This window comes from Homalodisca vitripennis, unplaced genomic scaffold, assembly GCF_021130785.1.
Source record: "Homalodisca vitripennis isolate AUS2020 unplaced genomic scaffold, UT_GWSS_2.1 ScUCBcl_2135;HRSCAF=6587, whole genome shotgun sequence".
Lineage (NCBI taxonomy): Eukaryota > Metazoa > Arthropoda > Insecta > Hemiptera > Cicadellidae > Homalodisca > Homalodisca vitripennis.
In genome coordinates, this window is record NW_025778262.1 from 1 (window position 1) to 22,695 (window position 22,695).

Consider the following 22,695-nt stretch of genomic DNA (forward strand, 5'->3'; position numbering starts at 1 on the left):
ATCCAAATACAAAGGAGTGATAAGCATCATCATCGAGCTTAAAACTATATGTATAAAAAAAAAATTATAGAAAATGAAGCTTCATAGAAAATTACTCTGTCAGTTCGTTCTCAAGATATCGGACAGACATAACAGACAGTCGGAAAGGACACTTTTTCAGCTCCTGGAGTGATAGGCTTTACTTGTGATCACCATTAAACCACTATATGTCAGTAGTAATGTGAGCATGTTCATTGATCCAGCACAAAACTGATATATATTCTACGATATTTTCAAGTAGGTTATCATTAATGCTATTGAGTCGATCAGTTGGTTGAGACACGGTATGGCAAAGGGTAACGTTTGCCTGATTCTGTGGATTTGTGGCGGCATCTACTACTTTAATATATATATATATATATATATATATATATATATATATATATATATATATATATATATATATATTAAACTTACGTGGTAAATCGTGTTCCTCTTTCAGTTGTAAGTTACAATCCTAAAAACAAATTTTAAAATGACACACCCCACTTGATTACGTGTAAACGTTAGCATTAGTCAAAACATTGCTCTATTATTTTTATTTATTTTACCCCATTGCGAATATGAATATTTTATTTTAAAATTAGATGTGATAGTTTAATTCGTTTGTAAGACCCGATGTAAAAGAATATCCCCATTTTCATATTTCCAATATCTTGCTTAATCTGAAGTGTACATATTGTGTAACCCAAAATAGGGTTTAAGTGATAATTTCGGTATAGAGTATTCTGTTTTGCTTACATAACGAATTTTTGTACATTTGGGAATATATTTTCCAAAAACTAAAATAAAAGGAAGTATACATTTTTGTTTTCAGTCATATTTTGATAAATTGCAGCACTTTTGTACCTAATTTTCAATTCGAAAGTAATACTACGAAATTCGAAAGTCCAAAGTAACTACTGCCTTCAATTTCTTTATCCATGTCCTGATATTTTCAGTTATACTTGAAAATTCAAACTATTTTTATCGGACAAATTTCTTTTGTAATGCAAACCAAACCAATCCCCTTCCAAAATAACCAATAATATAGTTTAGGATAGTTCTTTAGCGTCATATTTACCCTCAAAACTGACCTTAAATTGTCTGAATTTATCAAAGCTTACCTGGAATAAGTTTGAGTAGGAGATATCAAATCTGTACGTCAACCCCTGTTCCTTGTGTTGCAGTGTCTACGGGAGGTACAGAGTCTCCGAGTCCAGGAGGCTTCCGACGTAAAGGATCAACACAGCGCAGAGTCAACTCAGTCTACCAGAGGAAATCAACGGCCTTCCTCGATGTGCCTGACCGACACCAGCAGCAACAAGAACAGGAGGATGAAGATTCTTACAGGCTCCGCTCATTCAGTTTTTACCAGTAAAGGTCGGTCCAAATAATATTTCAGAATCAGAGCTAAAGTTGAGTCCTACGAAGTTGACTGTATTCTTTAAATAATTAAATAAATTCATAAATACCAGCAAAAGTTAGGAGACTATAAACTTTAAGCTTTTTCACTCGGTTTCATTTGAAAAGGTTTCATGAAGGAATATCGCTAGAGCTATTTCAAGACAAATTTTAAGATACTCTTATTTATATTTAAAGATATTAAAAGTTTATTGTGAGCGAGATCTTTGAACAAACGTTTAAAGAAGTTTTTTCTCTATCATTTTTTATTTTTATAAACTTTTACACAAAATATATTGATAGTTCTCTTTTTGGTTGGAAAGATTTACCTTTTATGTTGCGAGAAGTAATTTATGACCATTCTTAGATATTCTTGCACCTTGTTTAATACAATACGCTGTTATAATGTTTCACAATGTATTCATCATTAAGTTAAATGTCTTTTTTATTTTATTTATATGAGTAACCGCTTTTTATTTTTTTAATGTATGATTTAAAAACTAAATTTTCTTTTTTACCTTTATATTACTCTCGTACAAATACTCTTTTCATTTTTACTTGGTCTAAAAATATATTTTTGTTCAGTATTTTTTCCTTATAATCTCATAGTATTTTTTTTTTTTTTTTTTTTTAATCTTCTATTGCCAAAATAGCTGTTTTGGAAGTGATTTCCTATAACTAGTTTAATAGCGTTTTGTAGATATGATTTCCATTGTTATCAAGAGGTGATACATTCCAAAGCTTTTAATATATTTTTAAAGGTTTTAACACGGGTATATGTACGATCTCATGCCTGACTCCTATAGGAGTGGTGAACCGGGGCGACTCCTTCAGGAGGCGGAGGTCTCGCAGTAATAGCCTCCTGCCGCCGAGCCCCTGCCCTGAGCCTGCCACTCTCTCCCCTGTCCCTAGTCCAGAGGTGGTCAGCTACCGGGTAGCCATGCTGGGGGCTCCTGGGAGTCGGCAAGACCGCACTTGTCAGCCAGTTCATGACTTCGGAGTGTATCAACGCCTACGACCGCACAAGAGGTGAGGAGATCCCATTAATTAGTTCATTCTTGACGAGTTATATGCTACAGAAGGATTTTCTTGCTCAAAGATTGTTTACGTTAAATAGGTAGTATTTTAGAAATTGTATTTAACCCCAATTTTGTAGCTCAGGATGACTTGATGACTCACATGTGCTATCCCTACCAAGTTAAGATGTACGTCAGGTTTTAAATCAACTAAAGTCATCATTCGGAGGTTTTAGGTTAAAATAAATAAATATTTTTTTTATACCTTTATTTTGATTTTTCTGATATTCCAAACGAAATATAATCACAATTACCCGCGGCTTCGCTTGCAGTTTATTTTGATATATGTTTGTATGTGTAGGCCTGCACTGTGTTTTTACTTACTTTAGTATGCCTTTGACAATGCCGTGATCGAGCTAAACACCTGAGGCTAAGAATAGATTGGATTGATCGAGTTGTAAGTGAATAACATAAGATTTAGTTTTAAAAATGTGTGCAATATACGCGACAATTAGGGCTAAAAATTGGATCAAGATTAGACATAACATGAAAATTTTCCTGCTTTGGGATAAAATTACATAACACTTTCATATTATGTGCAATTTCTGTTTTGTAACTACGCGATTTTGCACAAATGTATGTTATATTCTTGTTAAAAAATAAGCAATCCATTTGGAAATGTTATATTACCCATGGATAACACTATTCTCACATGGTTGGAGTTGTTATACACTGCACGTTTATATCGACATCTCAGTTATGTTATACACTTAACACTGGCATAGCGTTCAACTACAATCAACTTAGAAGGTTATACAATTTTCCGTACTGTAACGCTGTTGCCACGGATTAAATTTGTCAATTAGCTTTTGTCTGCGCTTTTAGTGTAATCCGTCTCTTCTTACTATGTTATTGGTATATACATCTCCTGCAATGTAGAGGATATTGTGTTCATACTGTAGTTATTATACTCTAAATCATTAAAATTGTTTAAAAGTTTTTTTATTATAAACTGAGATCTGTCTCAATGCTTCTTCAAGCGGTTTTTTCAGCTAGTTTATTGATCAATTATCCCTTCAACTCTATCATAACTTTTATTATATATATATATATATATATATATTTTATATATATATATATATATATATATATATATAATATCAATATGGTCTCTGGTCTGTTTCAAAGTATATCTGCTGCTTTTGGGAAAAACGTTGTAAATATTTCTAATTTATATAATATGTGTTTTACTTTATGTTTTACCAATGTTTTAAACATTTCCTTACTTTTTAAAGTGTCTTTTTGACCAAGGAAGGTTGGTGAAGTATGCAGTTTTTTTCCGAAGATTTTCCATTAATCAATGGAAATGAAATTAATATCACTTCCTCCATAAAGTATGGAATATTATAAAACCCTTATTGTGATTTAAAAATACCAATTAACTTTTAGCATTTCTGAATTAAACAAAAGTTACTTTCATTATGGCCGGTTATGATCTTTCGGCGGCCATCTTTATCAGAAAATTGGATTCAGGTTTAGTATATTAAAAACTACTTGGGTCTTGTGTGGACATCCTATTGGTTTTCCAGTGTTTATTGAGCCATCACAATGATTGTGTATCACTGAACGATAACAACGGTTGGAAAAATCTGTCACCTTACTGCCTTGCGTTCTTTTTTAAGTTTTATTTTACACAGTGACGTATTGCGCGTGTTTATTTCTCATTAAATTTGTGTTTATAGTACATGTAGGTATCCTTCAAAAGCATATAAACACTTAGAGCCAATTTTATCTATATTTTTGAAACGAAAATGTAACTGTGTTTTGGTTTTAAAAAACTGTACTGCACCTCAATGGTCATTGGCAATGACTATTCCTCAAATTATCAGCCTTATCTAACAATCACCCTCGCCTCCATACATAAATAAGGTTGTAATGTTTGGTAATGATCCATAAAAGTTTGTTTGAATACCATGAATATTAAAAAAGTAATTATATTATAATTATATTACATTTATTTAAATACGATATTCCTTTCTTCACCTCAAAATAGGAAATATCTTATGAAAAATATTGATAAAACTTCTTAATAATGACAATATAATTTTTAAAACCATCATTGTAGTTGATTTTTAGTACGTGTCAATAAAATAAAAGTGTCTTTCGATTTCATCTTGAATCTATGGTATAACCGATTTTTTTATTTAATTAGTCCGTTGAAAATTTACTGACGAAAATGCATTCACTTTTTCAAATTTTTATTACATAAAGCCCAGTTGTTATGCAAATCAAAAAACTGTTTATACACAGAAAAACCAACTAAAACTATGTACTACAAGACCTTAATATAAATCCAAGATAACGGTTTAATGATGGCCGTCAAATGCATTACTATCTAGAATGAAAGTCACCTTAATTGTACTAACATATATTAAAAATTAACTGGTATTTTAGTCAATATACAGCATTTTTTCATATCGCACACGTAATATACACACTGTATTAATAACAAAAACTAACATATTGCTAAATTGGATGACCTCGCATCACCGATGTAAACAATAGAAAGTCAAATTTATGATATTTATTCCGCATTAAGACATTCGATTCACCTAGTGAACTTAGGCGTTGTGTTTTGTGCTGTTATATCAGAATCCTTGCAATACATCTGTGATTTTGTTCATCTCATATTGGAGTTCTTTACTCCGGTATGATTTATTCATGAGGACTGAGGGAGGGCTGACTCAACCACAATCATCAAAATGTGGAACTCTATTGATGTAACCCTTGCAGTCAATTCCTGACAGGATGTGCCAAATAATCTAAAATAAACATTTCATAATTCTGTGTAAATTGCCTAACTAATGCTTATGACGTTCGCCTGCAATAACCTGCTGAATAATAGGAGCGTCTAAGCATAAACTTCTATATGCGTATAAAAACGCCCTAGAGATAAAGGAATGGCTACTAAAAGATGTTGCAATCTCTTTGGATCATAATCAAATTTAGTTGGACTTTAAGTTTGGAGAAGAGTGATTTTGGCCAATGTGTTTTAGAGAGTTAAACAAATTTTATAAACATCCTATCTACCAGATACTAAATCGAATTTATCTGCACTCAAAGTATTTAACTGAATAACCCCAACGGTTTCGGCCATACTTGAGCTATTTAAACCAAAGTTATAATTTTTTAAATGGAAGTAGGAAAACTTTTTCAGTTCAACTAAATTGAATAAAAATACTTTATAATTGACAAATAAATATTAAATACTATTTTTAATTTCAGAATATTTGAAATACATGCGTGGCCGATGAACACAAAACATTACCTTATATATATATATATATATATATATATAATTATATATATAAAATATATATATATATATATATATATATCAAAGTTTCACATCATGATATGCCTGTTTTTTTACCACAACAATTTAAAAACGAAATGAATTAATTGAATAATATATTGCAGCATTAAACAAATAATGTATTTTTTAGACTGATTTCAAACTACAACGAAATATAAGAAAATATGAAGCATCAAAATAAAAGTGAAATTTTAATAAACATACTATGAAGTTGAATTGTTACACAGAATTGTGAGTGGCTTGCATTGCAGGATTTGTGCTTGTAGGAACGGCAAGTTTGAGCTTGCTTTATACCCGACAGACAATATATTGAGGCTTTTGTTTCTAAATTATTTCTTTTAGATTAAATCAATTTCCTAAACGTTTTTGTTTATGTTAAACCCATGACCAGATAATGGTCGTTCAGAATTATTGTGGGTGGTACTCAAAATAAAAATATTTCTATGCTTGATTCCTATATAAGTAACGTACATGAAAAATTTCCTTTAAATCAGTTCGCAAGGTTTTGCGCGATTAATTATCAAACATCCATTATTGAGACATCCAAACATCTTCACAAACATATATAGGATTATTTATTATTTCATGTTAAGATTACCTATGACATGACGCTAACTTGTAATAGTAGCGTCAAAAAATTAGTATCGGTAGTTAATAATACAATTTCATGTATCTATATTGGCTGACGATTAGCGAAGCCGAGGGACTATGAAAATTTCAATTATGTCTGACTTTCTATCTGTCTATTTTTCCGAACAACATTTTAAGAATCAACTGACATAAATGTAAAAAACCTTTGAATGAACTTCGTTTCTATAACGGCAACACCGAGTTCGATGATGGTGCATGTCAGCCATGGGATTTGGTTGAGCGTTAGCGAATATCTTCACATTGGTCTTATGAATAACCATGATGGAAATCAGAAAACAACTGAATAAGTAAATTTTTAAACAAACTTTTACAAACGAACTGTAAAATCATACGATATTGCAACAATTGGCTCTTTTATTTATACAGAAAAAATAAAATATAACAGACTGGAGTCAATGTTTAAAGTCTGTGATCATACTTCAGTGCACTCTTGCCTTATAGTACCATCACTAACATGTAATCTAATAAACTGTTAGAAACAAGCTTAATGGATTTATTAAAGGCAATTTAAAGTGAAAATAATTTTCTAACGCAACAACGTCTTGGAATGAAAAAGAATGTTAAAAGTGTTCCGACGAAAGTATTCATACCTTGTGGTAAAAGCCTTACCTTTGACAAACTGAATCAAGGCACCTGTGAATTAGGTAAACTGCTGAATAGAATATTATTCCAAGGACAGAGGAAGAAGAGGAAATTAAAGGCTGAATATTTTGCTTTTTAAAGTGTTTGAAGTTCTTTCAAGCTCCAAGAAACACAAAAAAGAGTAACTTCATTTTGAAGTTTTGAAAACAAGTGATGACACTGTAAACATGACGTCGCGCTTGTCAACTTATTAAAAGAAACTTAACCGTTATTCTTGGTCGTTATATCCTTGTAAGGGAATAAACTATCTTATATGTTCGGAACATATTTCATTTAACACTTTTTATTTAGATTCACAGAAAACCAATTTTAATACCTTATATGTTTAGTTTTTTTTCTAAGTATAAATAGTTCAGTCACTTTTTAAATCTGTTTTGTAATTAGAGTAATAATTCTCATCTTAATTAATTTTAAGCTTCCTTTTTCTAGAATCTAATAATTTCACTGGCTAAGCTTTGGCGAAGCTATTATTCAAGGGGTTATAAAAATTTAATTTCCGTCTCTCCACAAACAACAACAACGAAATTATCTTTTATAGACTTGAAATTTTGCCTGAATCTTCATTTTTATACATGAAATATCGACAATGATGCATGTTACTCCATGCAAATTGGCTGAGCGTTAGCGAAAATTTTTATATTGGTCTTATGAGCAAACCTACTAGCAACGAGAAAATCTGGAAATAAATAAATTTATGAAAAAGGTGAGAACAGTGTTTTAACATGTGACTTATTCACACATTACGTTTATTCATACGGTAAAATAAATATAATAGACTGGAAAGTCACTTTTAAAATTTGGAGACGATATTTGATATCAGCGTAACCTTGCCTAACTTTGTAAAATGTGAATGTATCTTTCTGGCAAGATATCTCAAGAAGAACAATCTTAAAGAATTAAAGAGCTTAATTTTTACCTACACAATGTCCACTATTTAAACAATTCAGAGGCCAATAAACTTGTTTAGACATGGAGTTATAACAAAATGAGTATAAATAACTATATGCCAATTAAATATAAGAGGTTTAACATAACTATCAAGAAGATATTATAAAAAACGTTCCATTTGTAAACTTTAATTTTTTGCAAAAACTACATTTCTAGATAGAAAAAAGTGAGTTATATGATCGTACATGTTCATCCGTGGAATTTTGCTAAGCTCAATAAAAATTTCAATCATTAGACGCGCAATTTTTTATCATCCCGCTGGACGGATATGACAATGTCTTTACTGTAAGATTTTCTGTCTGTCTTGAACACATTTCTAGAGTGAAATGAGCAAAAAACTTGCATTCAACCTCAGAAAATTTTGTTGACACGTCATATTTCGTACTACTTCTTTATAATTTTACCGTTAAGTATTCCGTATCAGAGCTCTTAATTGAGATTCATTAACCTGTATCGTTACCAAATTGTCAAAGTGTTAAACTCCCGGGTTTCATAACTCAAAATTCTTGGTTGTCAAATAGCTCAATCTTTGGAGCTGTGATCTGTTAAAATCGCTGCACCGAGGATCACAAATACTGATCATTACTTTGGTTTGAGTAAACTTATTTAGCCTATTCTAGAAGTTGTCTCTGTTTTTCAGATCGCATATATGTTCTGAGACTTTTGGACTCCAAAGTTATTAAACCATCTGCCTGAATTAAGAGAGTTTCGTAACAGTGTAAGCATTATCATTGTAAAGATACGTACAGTATTTAAATAACCCCATTCAATCTTCCATTGTGATATTTTGTAGATAAACCTGTAGGATTTTCTCACCATCCTGACTTTGTATAAACGTAACACATTAACTAAAACCCAATAGCATCAGCCAGAAGGACTCTACGTTATGAAAGAGGTAGTGGGCAGCCAGATGTTTTTTTCTTGGTAGTATAAATATATAAATAAATTGTTCCTTGAGTACAGCCCAAGCCGCATTCAGTGACCTGAGGCTGTGACCTTGACCTTGGTTGATGGCCTTGACCTTTTAAGGTCATTGACCTACCTTGTTTATTGACTTCTGTGGGCAAAGGGAGTAGAGGGAAATTGACCGACCGTGGAGATCATTGTTGGCGATCTCTAGTGACCTTAACTGTCCCTCAAGTAACAATCCCTTATTTCTACTCTTGGACCAATGAGGAACCCATTTAAATGGCTTGGGGGACCATATATGAATATTTATCCCACAGACAGGATGGATTTCACTAAATCCCTGTCGGTTTCTTGATAATAAGAAATGAACCATTATTTCCAATAATATTTCATTTTCCATAAAGGGATGTTTACTTGCAAACGATAAAACTAATTCTTGCAGAACAGGCAATCCTACGTACATGTACTAAAACATTGCATTAATAAGGCAATATTTGACTGCGTGAGAGTGTTCAGTGACACGCCGGTAAACTGGAGTTTTACGACTAACGTGACACTAAAACTGAGCGCGTTTCTTACGTGGAATTAATTCATACACGTGTTTCCTCCACTAACAGACATCGATAAGGCAGGTAAATAAAATTCTTATTTATTACCATTTCATAAATTACACAGATAAATTTTGTCCCTGTTGACAAGCTATATTTTAGATCTGGACATCAATTTAATATAACGTCCCCAGACGTAAACGTTCTATTTATCCCAATAAATAGTACGTTTACACTGCCACAGTCATAGTGTCAGACCAACACATCATACTAAAATTAGTTTACCAAAGCGTTAGGGGCCACTCGATTAAACGGAATGTCACCAGCTCAGTTCAGCTTCAGTACTACCCCCCTCTCCGTCAACACCCTTTTATTTAACTCTTGATGATAACGTTATAACATGCTAGATGAGGCAGCTCGGTACGTATTTTAAAGCAAACGATTAATTATACTGACACTGGCTAAATACAGCTTCAGCGTTACTTCTTCTCCAGCAACCCCTTTTCTTGTTCAACTCTTTATTGGGACGTTATAACATCTTATAAGAGGCAGCTCGGTACGCATTTTGAGGCACACGATTAATCAGACTGACACTGGCTAAATACAGCTTCAGTGTTACTCCTCCTCCAACAACCCCTTTTCTTGTTCGACTCTTGATGGACGTTATAACATGCTAGATGAGGCAGCTCGGTACGCATTTTGAGGCACACGATTAATCAGACTGACACTGGCTAAATACAGCTTCAGTGTTACTCCTCCTCCAACAACCCCTTTTCTTGTTCACATCTTTATTGGGACGTTATAACATCTTAGATGAGGCAGCTCGGTACGCATTTTGAGGCACACGATTAATCAGACTGACACTGGCTAAATACAGCTTCAGTGTTACTACTCCTCCAACAACCCCTTTTCTTGTTCGACTCTTGATGGACGTTATAACATGCTAGATGAGGCAGCTCGGTACGCATTTTGAGGCACACGATTAATCAGACTGACACTGGCTAAATACAGCTTCAGTGTTACTCCTCCTCCAACAACCCCTTTTCTTGTTCGACTCTTGATGGACGTTATAACATGCTAGATGAGGCAGCTCGGTACGCATTTTGAGGCACACGATTAATCAGACTGACACTGGCTAAATACAGCTTCAGTGTTACTCCTCCTCCAACAACCCCTTTTCTTGTTCGACTCTTGATGGACGTTATAACATGCTAGATGAGGCAGCTCGGTACGCATTTTGAGGCACACGATTAATCAGACTGACACTGGCTAAATACAGCTTCAGTTCTACTCCTCCTCCAACAACCCCTTTTCTTGTTCAACTCTTGATGAGGACTTTATAGCGTGTTAGATAATGCAGCTCGGTACGCATCCATCTCTATCAAGCCCATATTTCTAAAATTGTGTTAACGACGTTGCAATATTGTAGATGAGACAGCCCAGTACGCATATTGAGGGGCACGATTAATCAGATCTACACTGGCTAAATACTCATTCAGTGCTCACCTTATTCATGTGTATCATGTTACTACTACGCTTATTTTATTATTTCAGACGACGGCGTGACAAGATGGCACTATCAAACAGTCGATGCGTATAATGTTGTTACTAGAGTTTATTTTATTGTTTTAAACGACGGTGTGACAGATGCCACTATCGATCAATCGATGTGTATCATGTTTTTATTACAATTATTTTATTGTTTTAGACGACGGTGTGACAGGTGGCAGTACCGAGCAGTCAATGTGAATAATGTTATTGCTTCAGTTATCTTATTGTTTCAGACGACGGTGTGATAGATGATAGTATCGATCAATCGATATGTATGATGTTGTTATTACAGTTATTTTAATGTTTCAGACGACGGTGTGATAGATGGTAGTATCGATCAATCGATATGTATGATGTTGTTATTACAGTTATTTTAATGTTTCAGACGACGGTGTGATAGATGGTAGTATCGATCAATCGATATGTATGATGTTGTTATTACAGTTATTTTAATGTTTCAGACGACGGTGTGACAGATGGCAGTATCGAGCAGTCAATGTGAATAATGTTATTATTTCAGTTATCTTATTGTTTCAGACGACGGTGTGATAGATGGTAGTATCGATCAATCGATATGTATGATGTTGTTATTACAGTATTTTTATTGTTTCAGACGACGGTGTGACAGATGGCACTATCGAGCAGTCGGTGTGTATCATGCTTAACGGAGAAGAGTCTGAGCTTAAATTTATCAACATTGGGAATGAAAAGGTAGAATTTGTACTATAAAATAGTGTAAATGAATATTTACATATTTTAATATCGTAATATAAAACAAGTATAAAAAGTACATTTATGCCTTTTGTTAATAGTTTCTGATTAGAAATAAATTAGTAGAAGCTAATATTTCCTGTTTGTATACAAGAAACTCATTTTCCACATGGTGAACGTTTAAATTCTGCTATAAAATCGTATTGAGACTTAATCTATCCATCTCATTTTTCACACACTAAAAAATTATTTGAATAATAAAAACTGATTATTTTTTAGAAGCCTACAGATCTCAGATTTTGTGGAAATTGTCTTCTATAGACAAAACAATTATGAGTTTGAAATTGATTTAAACATGTTTATGTATACTTTTAGGACCACTAAAATCATTGAAAATATAAACAATTGCGAAAGTATCTTTTTTCGTTAAAACAAGGATGCTATTGTATTCAGAAGACCAGAATTTTCAGAGATTTTAAATTAGCCTTATAACATCTTATTAAAAAAACATTATGAACTTCTTATGAAATGCTCCGTTATAAATAACACTTCAGCTGAAACAACAAACCTTAATGGATTTTTATTACAAAACATAAACTACGAAGATTGTTTTGTAACTAACTGGGTTGGATGAGAAGTGCTTTAAGGGGCTATGAGTGGAATAGCTCACTCTATTCTCGGTTTTAATTAAAACCACTTTTCTCTTGAACAAATAAACACAACCACAGTTTGCTGGAAAGAAGTTCTTATAGCTATATTAAATTGAAAAGTAATGGCTTATTTTATTGTTAACAATCATATTAATTGTAGGGAATAACAAAAGTAATTTTCCAAATGAGATTTTTTCAAACGGCAAAATTCTTTTATTAGTCAGGTTTTAAACTATACCGTGGTAACTAAACAGTTTTACCATTATCAATTATCAGACACTAATATGAACAGGCAAAGAGAATTTACACTTGAACTCAACAATTTTGAGTGCATTAGTTAGAAACAGGTCAAATACCAATGGGAAAGGTAGTGGAAAGCTGAGGTGACCTGGGTTCTCTTGCTGTCGCGAATCACTAACCATGGTTAAAACAAGACAACTGCATTTTTATATGTACAGGACAAATGTTTATATGTTGGTTTTAAATAAACCAACAATATCCCAATAAAATTTGCGCACAACAGAGCCTTGAGTTGATATAAAGTATATATCTTAACAATGTAGTAAGAAATATACAGTATAAGAGCGTACCCTAATATGGGTTTCAAAAGAGAATCCCCAGCAATCGGGCGTTGGTAGTAGTGATGGTAGATCATGTAACTTGATAATATAACGTGATTTTAAACCAATCGGATGGCCACATTAAAATACGTTTGAATGACAGAGGAGCCTCACAGATGTTTTTACAAGATAAACATTACAATGGAATATTTCGAAAAATAACACTAAAGCTTTACCACATATGTTGCTATGCTAGAGTAAAATATATGGGAACTCTACAATCATAAAGTATGTAGCAGTTGAAAATTGTCTTTTATAGGATAATATATGTATGCTAGAATACCCTTTGTAATCATATGGAAACTTTCTGTATTTACTGAGCATATTTTGGTTGCGGGCATTACCCAATGTGATAGATCTGGAAATTTATAGCTTATTTGGGCAGCTCCTGTTTCAAAGTTTTCTTTTTGGTCTTGTTTATGGACAGCATTTCTGACACAGCGTTTTCTGGATAATTTTTTTTTCGTTTTAAAAAATTTGTTTTTATGCCAGTTCGTTTTTAAGAAAAATGCTACAATTTTTAAGCGAAAATGGCCCAAACCTATTTTTATATTGCTATCGACCTTCTCAGGATTCGATCCCGTGACATCGCGACTAGACAGTCACAGCCTTACCCCTACGCTGCTGTGAAAACCAATTGAATGAAACTTTTTTGAACTGGGAACACGGAGGCACGATGCGCTTAAGCACATACACTGAAAGTGATATATGTGTAGCTGTTGCAATTCACGTTCTTTATTCACGTTAGATAAACTAACATTTTCGTACGTTGTACTTTGTAATAATGATTAATTTTTGTGTATAATTTTCTAACTGAAAATAATCCACCTCAGTACTTAATTAATTTATAGATTTAAAAGTATTAATCTAATTACGTTATCTAAAAATCTAGTTTATTTGTCACATCTAATATGCCTTATTATTAATATTATTTAAAAGAGAGCTAAACAACTTTACGTAAGCTCGAAAATATTGAAAATACTTTTAAAATTTGAATTTTACGCCGAACTTTTTCCGTTCTCGATAGGTCAACGATGTCAGCTCTGGCTCCCATGAATTGCTCAAGTGCTCAAGCAAACACAAACTAGCCAAAATCTTTTAAAATTCCTACAAAAACTCTTCGATTGTTGTTAAATCATTAGATTTTAGCCATAATGTTTGTTATGTTCATCTTTTATGTGTTTCCAACAATTTTTTATAATTCTCAGGTCAACTAAATGAATTCTCAGGACTAATCCTCTCAGATTTAACCAAAACCCAGTGTTAGGCTTCTTTAGTTCCCGATATTTCAGCTGTAGCAAGGATTTGAACCACCTTCCACTGTTTTAGTAAGCTGGCTATCTTAGTAAACAGACGTACTGTTCAGGTTAGATTATTTTTCGTAGATAGGATATAATGCTATCAAATCATATTTTAAATCTAAGTGGATGACAACTTTTCTCACTCTCATTTTCGCAACACCGTATACCTTTATTTCATTTCATTGAAAAATAAAAGACAGAACTGACTCTCAACAACGATACAAATGAGATTAGAAATTATTCATATCGAATCATTGATCCACCTCTGACCTGAATACTAAATTCACAGATCAATGCAGAAAACAAGTGCTGTACGAACATGTCATATTAACCTTGACAAATAGGCACGCAAGCTAATGTCGTGTACGCAAAAACGGCTTACTGGCTGGCTAAATCAATCATCCTGATAATAATGTCAAACATCAGTATCTTGCTCAGAATAATTATCACTTTTCCAATGGCGCAGTGTAGCGGGTACAGCGGTTATCGCAAGATAACAGAATAAAGCAACGTCGAGTGTGGTTGCTGCTTGGATGGGTGACCGCTGAGCGATCCTGTCCTTGCAAGCGGCCCGCCTGATACTACTAGCACCATTATGATACTAGATATGCGCATAATGTAAGGACTGTTTACTTTACAGTTACGTAAAGAGTATTCTACAAAAAAACCCCGTTTTTATATATCCAATATTATATATAGAAATATTTGTGTTCATCATAATAGCTGCAATTTTTTGCACCACCCTCTATACCTGTTTTCAAAAATAGAGTGAAATAATGGCTAATCCAATTAGATATCACACAAGCAGAGTCCATTATATCTGCAGATTACCGAGCGGCCTGACCTGCACCACCCATCCTCAGGCACTTTCTAATATTACACCCGACCACTAGACCACTATACTACTACTAAACCATACTACTACTACTATTACTACTACTACTACTACTACTACTACTACTACACTACCATTCAAACTAGACGCTACATTAGTACACACACACACACACACACACACACACACACACACACACACACACACACACACACACACACACACACACACACACACACACACACACACACACACACTACTATACTATTATTATATAGAACCATGCTGACTTGATCTCCCCTGAGCCAAGCACAATGATGTGATGCCGTTGCATTATTATAGATAAAATAATACTAATTTAATTTTTTACAAAGCATAACAAGCCAGTTCTCATATTAAATCGTGTTTTTCTTTCTTTTATTTTAAATTATAAATTTTATGTTAAAAATTCTAGTACATTCTATTAAATGCTCTTAAAGATGTCAAGTTCTTCATTTTAAGTTATCGTGGCGGACGATCAACTAAAGCCTGCGCACAGACTGAATGCCCATGCAGGACTCTATTCCTTATTAATTATATAAGTTATATCTTAGCTAGATAACTAGTAAAACTATTGTTTTCAAAATAATTCTGTTTAGTGCATTACTATTGTAATTTTTTAGTGTATTTCATGTAAACTTGCTGGAATTAAATTCATTCATTCATTTCTTTCATGAAGACAATGACTAGTGAAGTTTCTATTCCCCTTGTTCAGATGTCATTATTTGGAAACATATACTATACGTACATTACCATCCGGACCAAACAGGAGTCATTCAACCTATTGTGCATTTGTGTTACAGGGAGAGGTTGACAAGACCTCGGCCCCCGCGGACGCCTACGTCGTGATGTACTCTGTGATAGACAAGGCGAGTTTTCAGAGGGCGGAGGACGAGATGGGGCGGCTCCAGGACTACGACCTGCTGCGGGCGCGACCCGCCATTCTTGTAGCTAACAAGGTCGACTTAGTCAGGAGTAGAGCCGTTTCCTCTCAAGGTCAGTGACCTCATAGCAAAGTATTAATTTTAGTAGCAATAAAAATAATTCCAACTTTTTGGAACCACGTTATCACAGTAAGCTATTAAAGTACAAACTGAAATGTGACGTATTGCTTTCATCATTCATGCCAATTATTGTAAATTGTTTCGTGCAATAAATAATATTACTTTAATTATTATTATTATTTGCGCAAAAACTGTCACTCTAGTTTGATAAATACTTAAAATTGTATGTTTCTTTATCTGTTCACATGTTATATTATGGTTTTTTACTAATTCAATAATAAAATATATTGGGTTGTTTGGATTGTTTAGTATAAACCTGCAAGATAGACCGATTTTTTATCTTGATTCCTAGTGTGCCTAAAATGGAGTATTTACTTGGTAATTTAACTAGTGCAACACATAACACGGTGATGATCAATTTACTAACAGAGTGCTGTGAATGTTGAAGTTAGCTACAATTCCGTTCCTCTTAGTGCAGTCTGAAGAGATAACAAATACGGCGACAAGGAAGCTCAAAATTATTTAGATTCCAGGCGTTTCACCAAGAGGAAGGTTAACTGGAGCTAAACTTAAAATTCGGATTCAATCAACCCTTCCCACCAAGACTGAGTTATGAACAGAGTGTTATTGTGTCTGTTACAGATGGTAAATGCCTGGCATGCACGTACCGTGCAAAATTCATAGAGATCTCAGTCGGGATCAACCACAACGTGGATGAGCTTCTTGTGGGTATCCTCAACCAGATCCGAATGAAGCGAGCATGCGCAGACCGTGAAAGCGGATCTCACTGGTAAATAACAATACAGAATTACTGTCTAAGTACGAAGGGTACCACGGTCCTCAATTAAAGCTGACAGAGTGTTTTTCATGATCAAGGGATTTCCTTTTGAGGAGTTACTTTATTGTTATTTACTTGTTAACAGCGATAACTTTCAATCTTAATTAGTTGTTAATTGTTTCACAATACAAGAGCATTGATGGGTTAATTAATATTTTTTGTTACAAAAGGCCCATCTCATTATAGCCCTACTTTTGCCATTCCCAAAAACAAGAAATCGGTACAGTATGAGATATAAAAAATCTATAATTTGGTACACCGGTCTATAAGTGAACAACAGCGAATCAGTAACGAAATTTATTTTCTAAAATAATGTTCTTCTACGAATGACCTCTTATAAAAAATATTTCCTGCTTCTATTTCCAATATGACTAAAACAATATGTAACTGTGTAACAAAGTTTTGTTATAATTCCCAATTTTTACAAATTTTATTTTAATCCATGCATATAAAAGACTGTTATGTTACACATTATTAACTATTTAACCACCTAATCGATTGTAATATGAATTGTGTACGTTATCTCAGACAAAAAAAATTATGCTCAAGATCATCATAAACTGCTGTCATTTTAAGTACTGTTAATGACTATTAGCATGGTTTTTACAGTTCAAACGGATTGTAATCCAGATGCAATAGATTTCTTTTACGCACCAAGAAACTTTAAGTAAAGGGCCTTTGAACACTCACTAAAAGGGTTTTATTCAACTGATATTAAAATGCATATTAAATTTAAAATTAGCATATGTTTAAGTAAAAGTTTATTTTAAAATATCATGCTACTTTAATGGAGAAACCTAATTATTCTTATTTTTAATTTAAGTATCCTAGAGAATTCTAACGGTTTCTGGTGAATTATGTGAAATTCACTAAATTATTTTGGAATTGTATACCACTAATGTGATACTGCATTTTTATAAAGAGCTACCAATTTTGTGACCCAGGTACAAGAGTAGAGGTGTGGTCAGAGCCAGCATGAAAGCGCGTCAAATGTTCACCTGGATCTTCGGAAAGGAGGATTCTAAGTTTAAGAACTGCGAGAATCTTCATGTCCTGTAAACTGGGACAGGGTATTTAAACTTGCTAGTCAGAGTTTGGATGGACACTTGTGAACTCATAGTAACTGTTATATATTTAAAATATTTTATATTTAAGGTAAATACATTTAATTGATACAGTTATGAATTGAAAGCCAAGAAAGTTGAGGCATAGTCAGGATCTAGTACTCAAAAACTCATATTGTTATTATTTATTAAATAAGTTAAATTAATGTTTATTTATAAAATATTAATTAAATACAAATGCGTAAAATTGTCTTTAAGCGAAGTGTCTTTATTAATCCAATTTTAATTTCTGATACATTGAAGTAACAATTAAGAAACATCTAGTTACCTAATATGTGCAATACTTTTGCATTTTTTGTACACGTTCTGGCTAATATTTCCTTCAAGTAACGTAGTATGAATCTTTATAAATATACGCCACGTTTTCAACTTAGTAAACATTTTATTATTCAACATGAATCATGATGCAGGTGAATACTTTCATACCTGATTGTAGTATATCGTGGATTAAAACAATCCACATCTGCAGTAATTATAAGATATGCAATCAAATTATTGCATATTATTAGTTTTACTTTTGCAATCAAAGGGAATAGTATTTTTATTTTAGAATTATCAAATTTTTATATTGGGTTCTAGCCTATGAATATTAAAAGACATCTGCCATGTGTTATTCATAAGCCAATAATCTTACATACAACAAATTCGCAACGCACTCTAAGTAAAGAGATATTGCGAGTTCAACATTAAACAATTGCTGTTGTTACTATAATTTAATGTTTCATCAAACTGTACAAGTGTCCATTCACACTTTACTCTTAACTTCGCCTAAACTTTAAGTTAGTATTTACGTTAGGTAGGTTTTCTAATCGTCAGCTGTGACTGCCTCCAAATTTAACCAAGCAATAATAAAACATATACTACTACTATTTATTAAAAAAGTCAGAAAGATCGTAATGAGATTTCCACCCTACTACCTGCAGGGTCAATTAGCTTAAACTCTTGTCTTCTTCAGTATTGCTTCATTTTCTAATTTAATTTTAACATTTAAAATTAACAAAATGGAAACATTTAGTAACACAAGCTTTCCTAAGCTTTTTGCCTTGTAAAACATCTGGTGGCAGTATGTAGAACAAGTTTATCTGTTTGGTTCTTATAAATAATAACTAGTTATTACTTTCAAAATGGTATTGTCCAGAATTTTTCTACGATAAAAGTCTTAAGGCAAAATGAAATATTAGTGTGTAAAGTATTGCGATTCACGTTTTATTTGAATCGTTATACCAAATATCGAATAACATTTTATTGTTAAGATTTATAGTCTTCCGTTTTACGATGGTGGCACAAAATTAGCATTCATAAAACATTAGAATAAATATTATTAGTACAGAAATGGTTATATTTTGAAAATTTATTGCTATGTCGAACAATGGTGTGCAGTAGTTTTGTCTGTAGCAATAATTATTTAATTTTTGCTACAGCCCCTTAAATTAATTAATATTTTTACATGCTATTGCAGCTAAACCAATAGAAAAATATTATTTAAAAGAAGTATTTGTACGGTTAAAGTGTCTTAGGTATTTGAAAAGCCAATAAATTTTACAAATTTATAACACCATTGTAGAATTCGCAAAAATCTACGCTATTGGTAATTACATTAATTTTCTACTTCAATCTCTTAGAACCTATAAATTTTATAGAGATGTCTTTACATTAATGCAGTGTATTATTCAATTCACACGTTATTAAAAATATTGTATTCCAATGTTGCTACACAGTTAATATTATTTTCATATTATAACACACTTTACATAACTTCCGTTTCAATCTAATGTTAGTGCCGTGCCTTAAGAATAATACATCTAAATATATAAATGTTGTTTCCGAAAACATATATTTAATTGTTGTGCAGACTTAATATTGTGTATATGTGTTTTGTTATTATTATGATATTGTGTTATATTTCATGTGAAAAGTTACAACTTAACTGTAATATAATATATGTATATTTCGTATGTAGATTATCAGCCTAGTGTCACTGTAAAATATTACAAAATGTATTATTATATTACATTAACTTATATTTTTTCATTAAACAGTTTCTTTGTTTTAATATTATTTTAACAGTCTCTAAACAACTAACAATCCTCTATATAATATTAGTTGACGATTAATTGTTATATTTTTAAGAAATATATTATGTATATACTATTATATTTGTATAACACTTATAATTACATACATCAACTATAAATATAACTATAAGACTAAATCATAAATACACTTTTGATTTTGTTAAGTTAAGAAGATGATTTTTAAAAAAACTCAAATTCAATCGGGATTGAAATATTAACTCCTAAATAAACAAAAACATTGTTTTATATCCTTTTCTAGTTCAGATGAGTCATATAAAATAATCAATTGCATTTTTAGCAATATTTACAGTATTTGTATAATATTAAATTTTTATACTTCGACTCTTGTGTGCTATCTTTCTTAGAAAATAATTTTAAATACATTTTTTCTAAAAATTGGGACCATGCAACCGTTTATTCTACGGCTTGAGTAACCTGGAATTGATAGAATTTAATGTTTGCCCCTATAATCTACTTGTATATCTATGCAATACACTAATTAGTTTAAGATACGTACTTGCTAAAATATATTAATATAATCTTCCATAGACTCGATAGCAGGGATAATGCAGATTATGTTGCTTTTCAATTTGTGACTTTATTTTCACGTTAAATAAAGTTTTTTTAATCTTTATAAATAATTTTCAATTTTTTATTATCTTAATTACTTGTGAATGTGAAAATTATCAATTACCATTTAAAATAACTGCCTCACCCTCCACCACAGATATTTTGAGAAAGTTAAAACGACAGTAAAAGGTTTTCACTTATACATGTATTTCAATTGTTTTAACATTTCCATTTCATTTTTTAAACTTCTCTTCTCATTTTTCTACACATCTAGCTAAAAAGAGTTATTGAAATGCAGGTAAAAATTTGTTAATGGTGTTATTTTCTTAATTCTCTCTTACACATTTTAATAATATTAAAAACAGTTTCATGGACCACAAAATAATTTTTAAACCTATAATACAATGTGTAAAAAATAATAATTCATTTCAATAACATATTATTTAATACCTAATAAGTTCTGTAATAGAGTCAGTTTTCACCATAAGCTGGAAAACGAAAAAAAAAACCTATTTGTTAATATCAATACTAGCGCTTCTTAATACACTGAAATTGTTATTTCAATGACCGTGAAGGAATGGTTAACGACACTGAAAGCTATGATTCACGCACGCGTCTACCATTATAGCCAAGATCGGAATATAATATATATATAATATATATATAATATATATATATATATATATATATATATATATATATATAATATATACTTATTTGCATTTCATTGATTATTGAGGTTATTATGGAATAACATATAGCCAAGCCAATTTTGACAATTGTAATATCAGAGTGCACCCTATTTCACTCTCCATATCCTAACTTTTTACTCATCATATTCGACTTTAAGGTCGTAAAGTAAGGTTGAATAACTGTTTTGCATTTCTAAACAGTTTTTCCACGAAAAAAAAATAAATATTATTATTAAAAAATTATTTTTTTAAATTTAAATATATCTATATTATAAATATAATCTATTTATCATAAACAAATGATTGCTCTTATAAAAATTTGTATATGAAAAAGATTGAAACCTAAGACCGGCATATTATAGTTTAAATATGTGGCAATATAACACTTCAACCACAATGCTTTAAGTTATTTAGAAATACCTCCCAATAATATTTCATATCAAAAGTACTTTTAGAATATATTTTCGTAACTCTGCATTTGAAAGCTATTTTCACTAGACGTTATATTATAAATCAGAAGTAACATTAATAGACGTTTTATTGTTGGACTTCAGCAAGTCATAACTGTTTGCCCATTTTTTTTAAAAACTTCTTCGTTAGATCAAATAAAAGCAATTGTAGTAGATACACCTTTATCATTTACTCTGCACCTCAAATGAATCAACTTCATTATTTGCAATATAAAATAACGAACACTATTACTTATCACAAATAGACATTTCATCGAACTACATCAGGCGTTAAATATTAAAGAATCATAAATTTAAATATAATTTTTTTTTCACTTTTTTAACTTTGCTTGTATGTATTGCGATTACCTATTTTAAAATATAGATCATAGAAAACTAGAAGAGAAATATTTTAAATGTTTGTCTAAACAGCCAGTGATGGCATTCGTAAGTAATTAATTATACTTTTTAAATAATTGTGTAGCCTACTTTATAATTATGTTGTACATAAAGTGAGATGACAATATGGGTAGTGTTGTGTACATACAGTGTGTATCATATTTATTACTGACAGAAGTTTAACAGGTAGTTTAGATTTTAAACAAATATGAACGATATTTTCCCTTATCCATGTCTAATTGTTTAACAATAAATGAAAGACAAAGGGTTTGAAAAATCAAATAACAGCAGTGAAGCATAAAGCATGTTACTTACATACTATGTG

The 22,695-nt window shown here is 31.8% G+C and overlaps 1 protein-coding gene across 1 annotated transcript; it reads left to right on the top strand.

Annotated features, from left to right (window-relative positions):
* Nucleotides 1–1,208: 1,208 nt before the first annotated feature.
* Nucleotides 1,209–20,226, top strand: LOC124371856 (GTP-binding protein GEM-like; the record flags this gene model as incomplete). Its single annotated transcript, XM_046830222.1, is given in 8 exon segments — nucleotides 1,209–1,387; nucleotides 1,389–1,401; nucleotides 2,229–2,377; nucleotides 2,379–2,451; nucleotides 11,677–11,774; nucleotides 16,023–16,215; nucleotides 16,866–17,013; nucleotides 18,006–20,226. Coding segments are annotated over 8 exon segments (968 nt in total), but the record flags the coding sequence as incomplete, so codon positions are not given.
* Nucleotides 20,227–22,695: the final 2,469 nt, after the last annotated feature.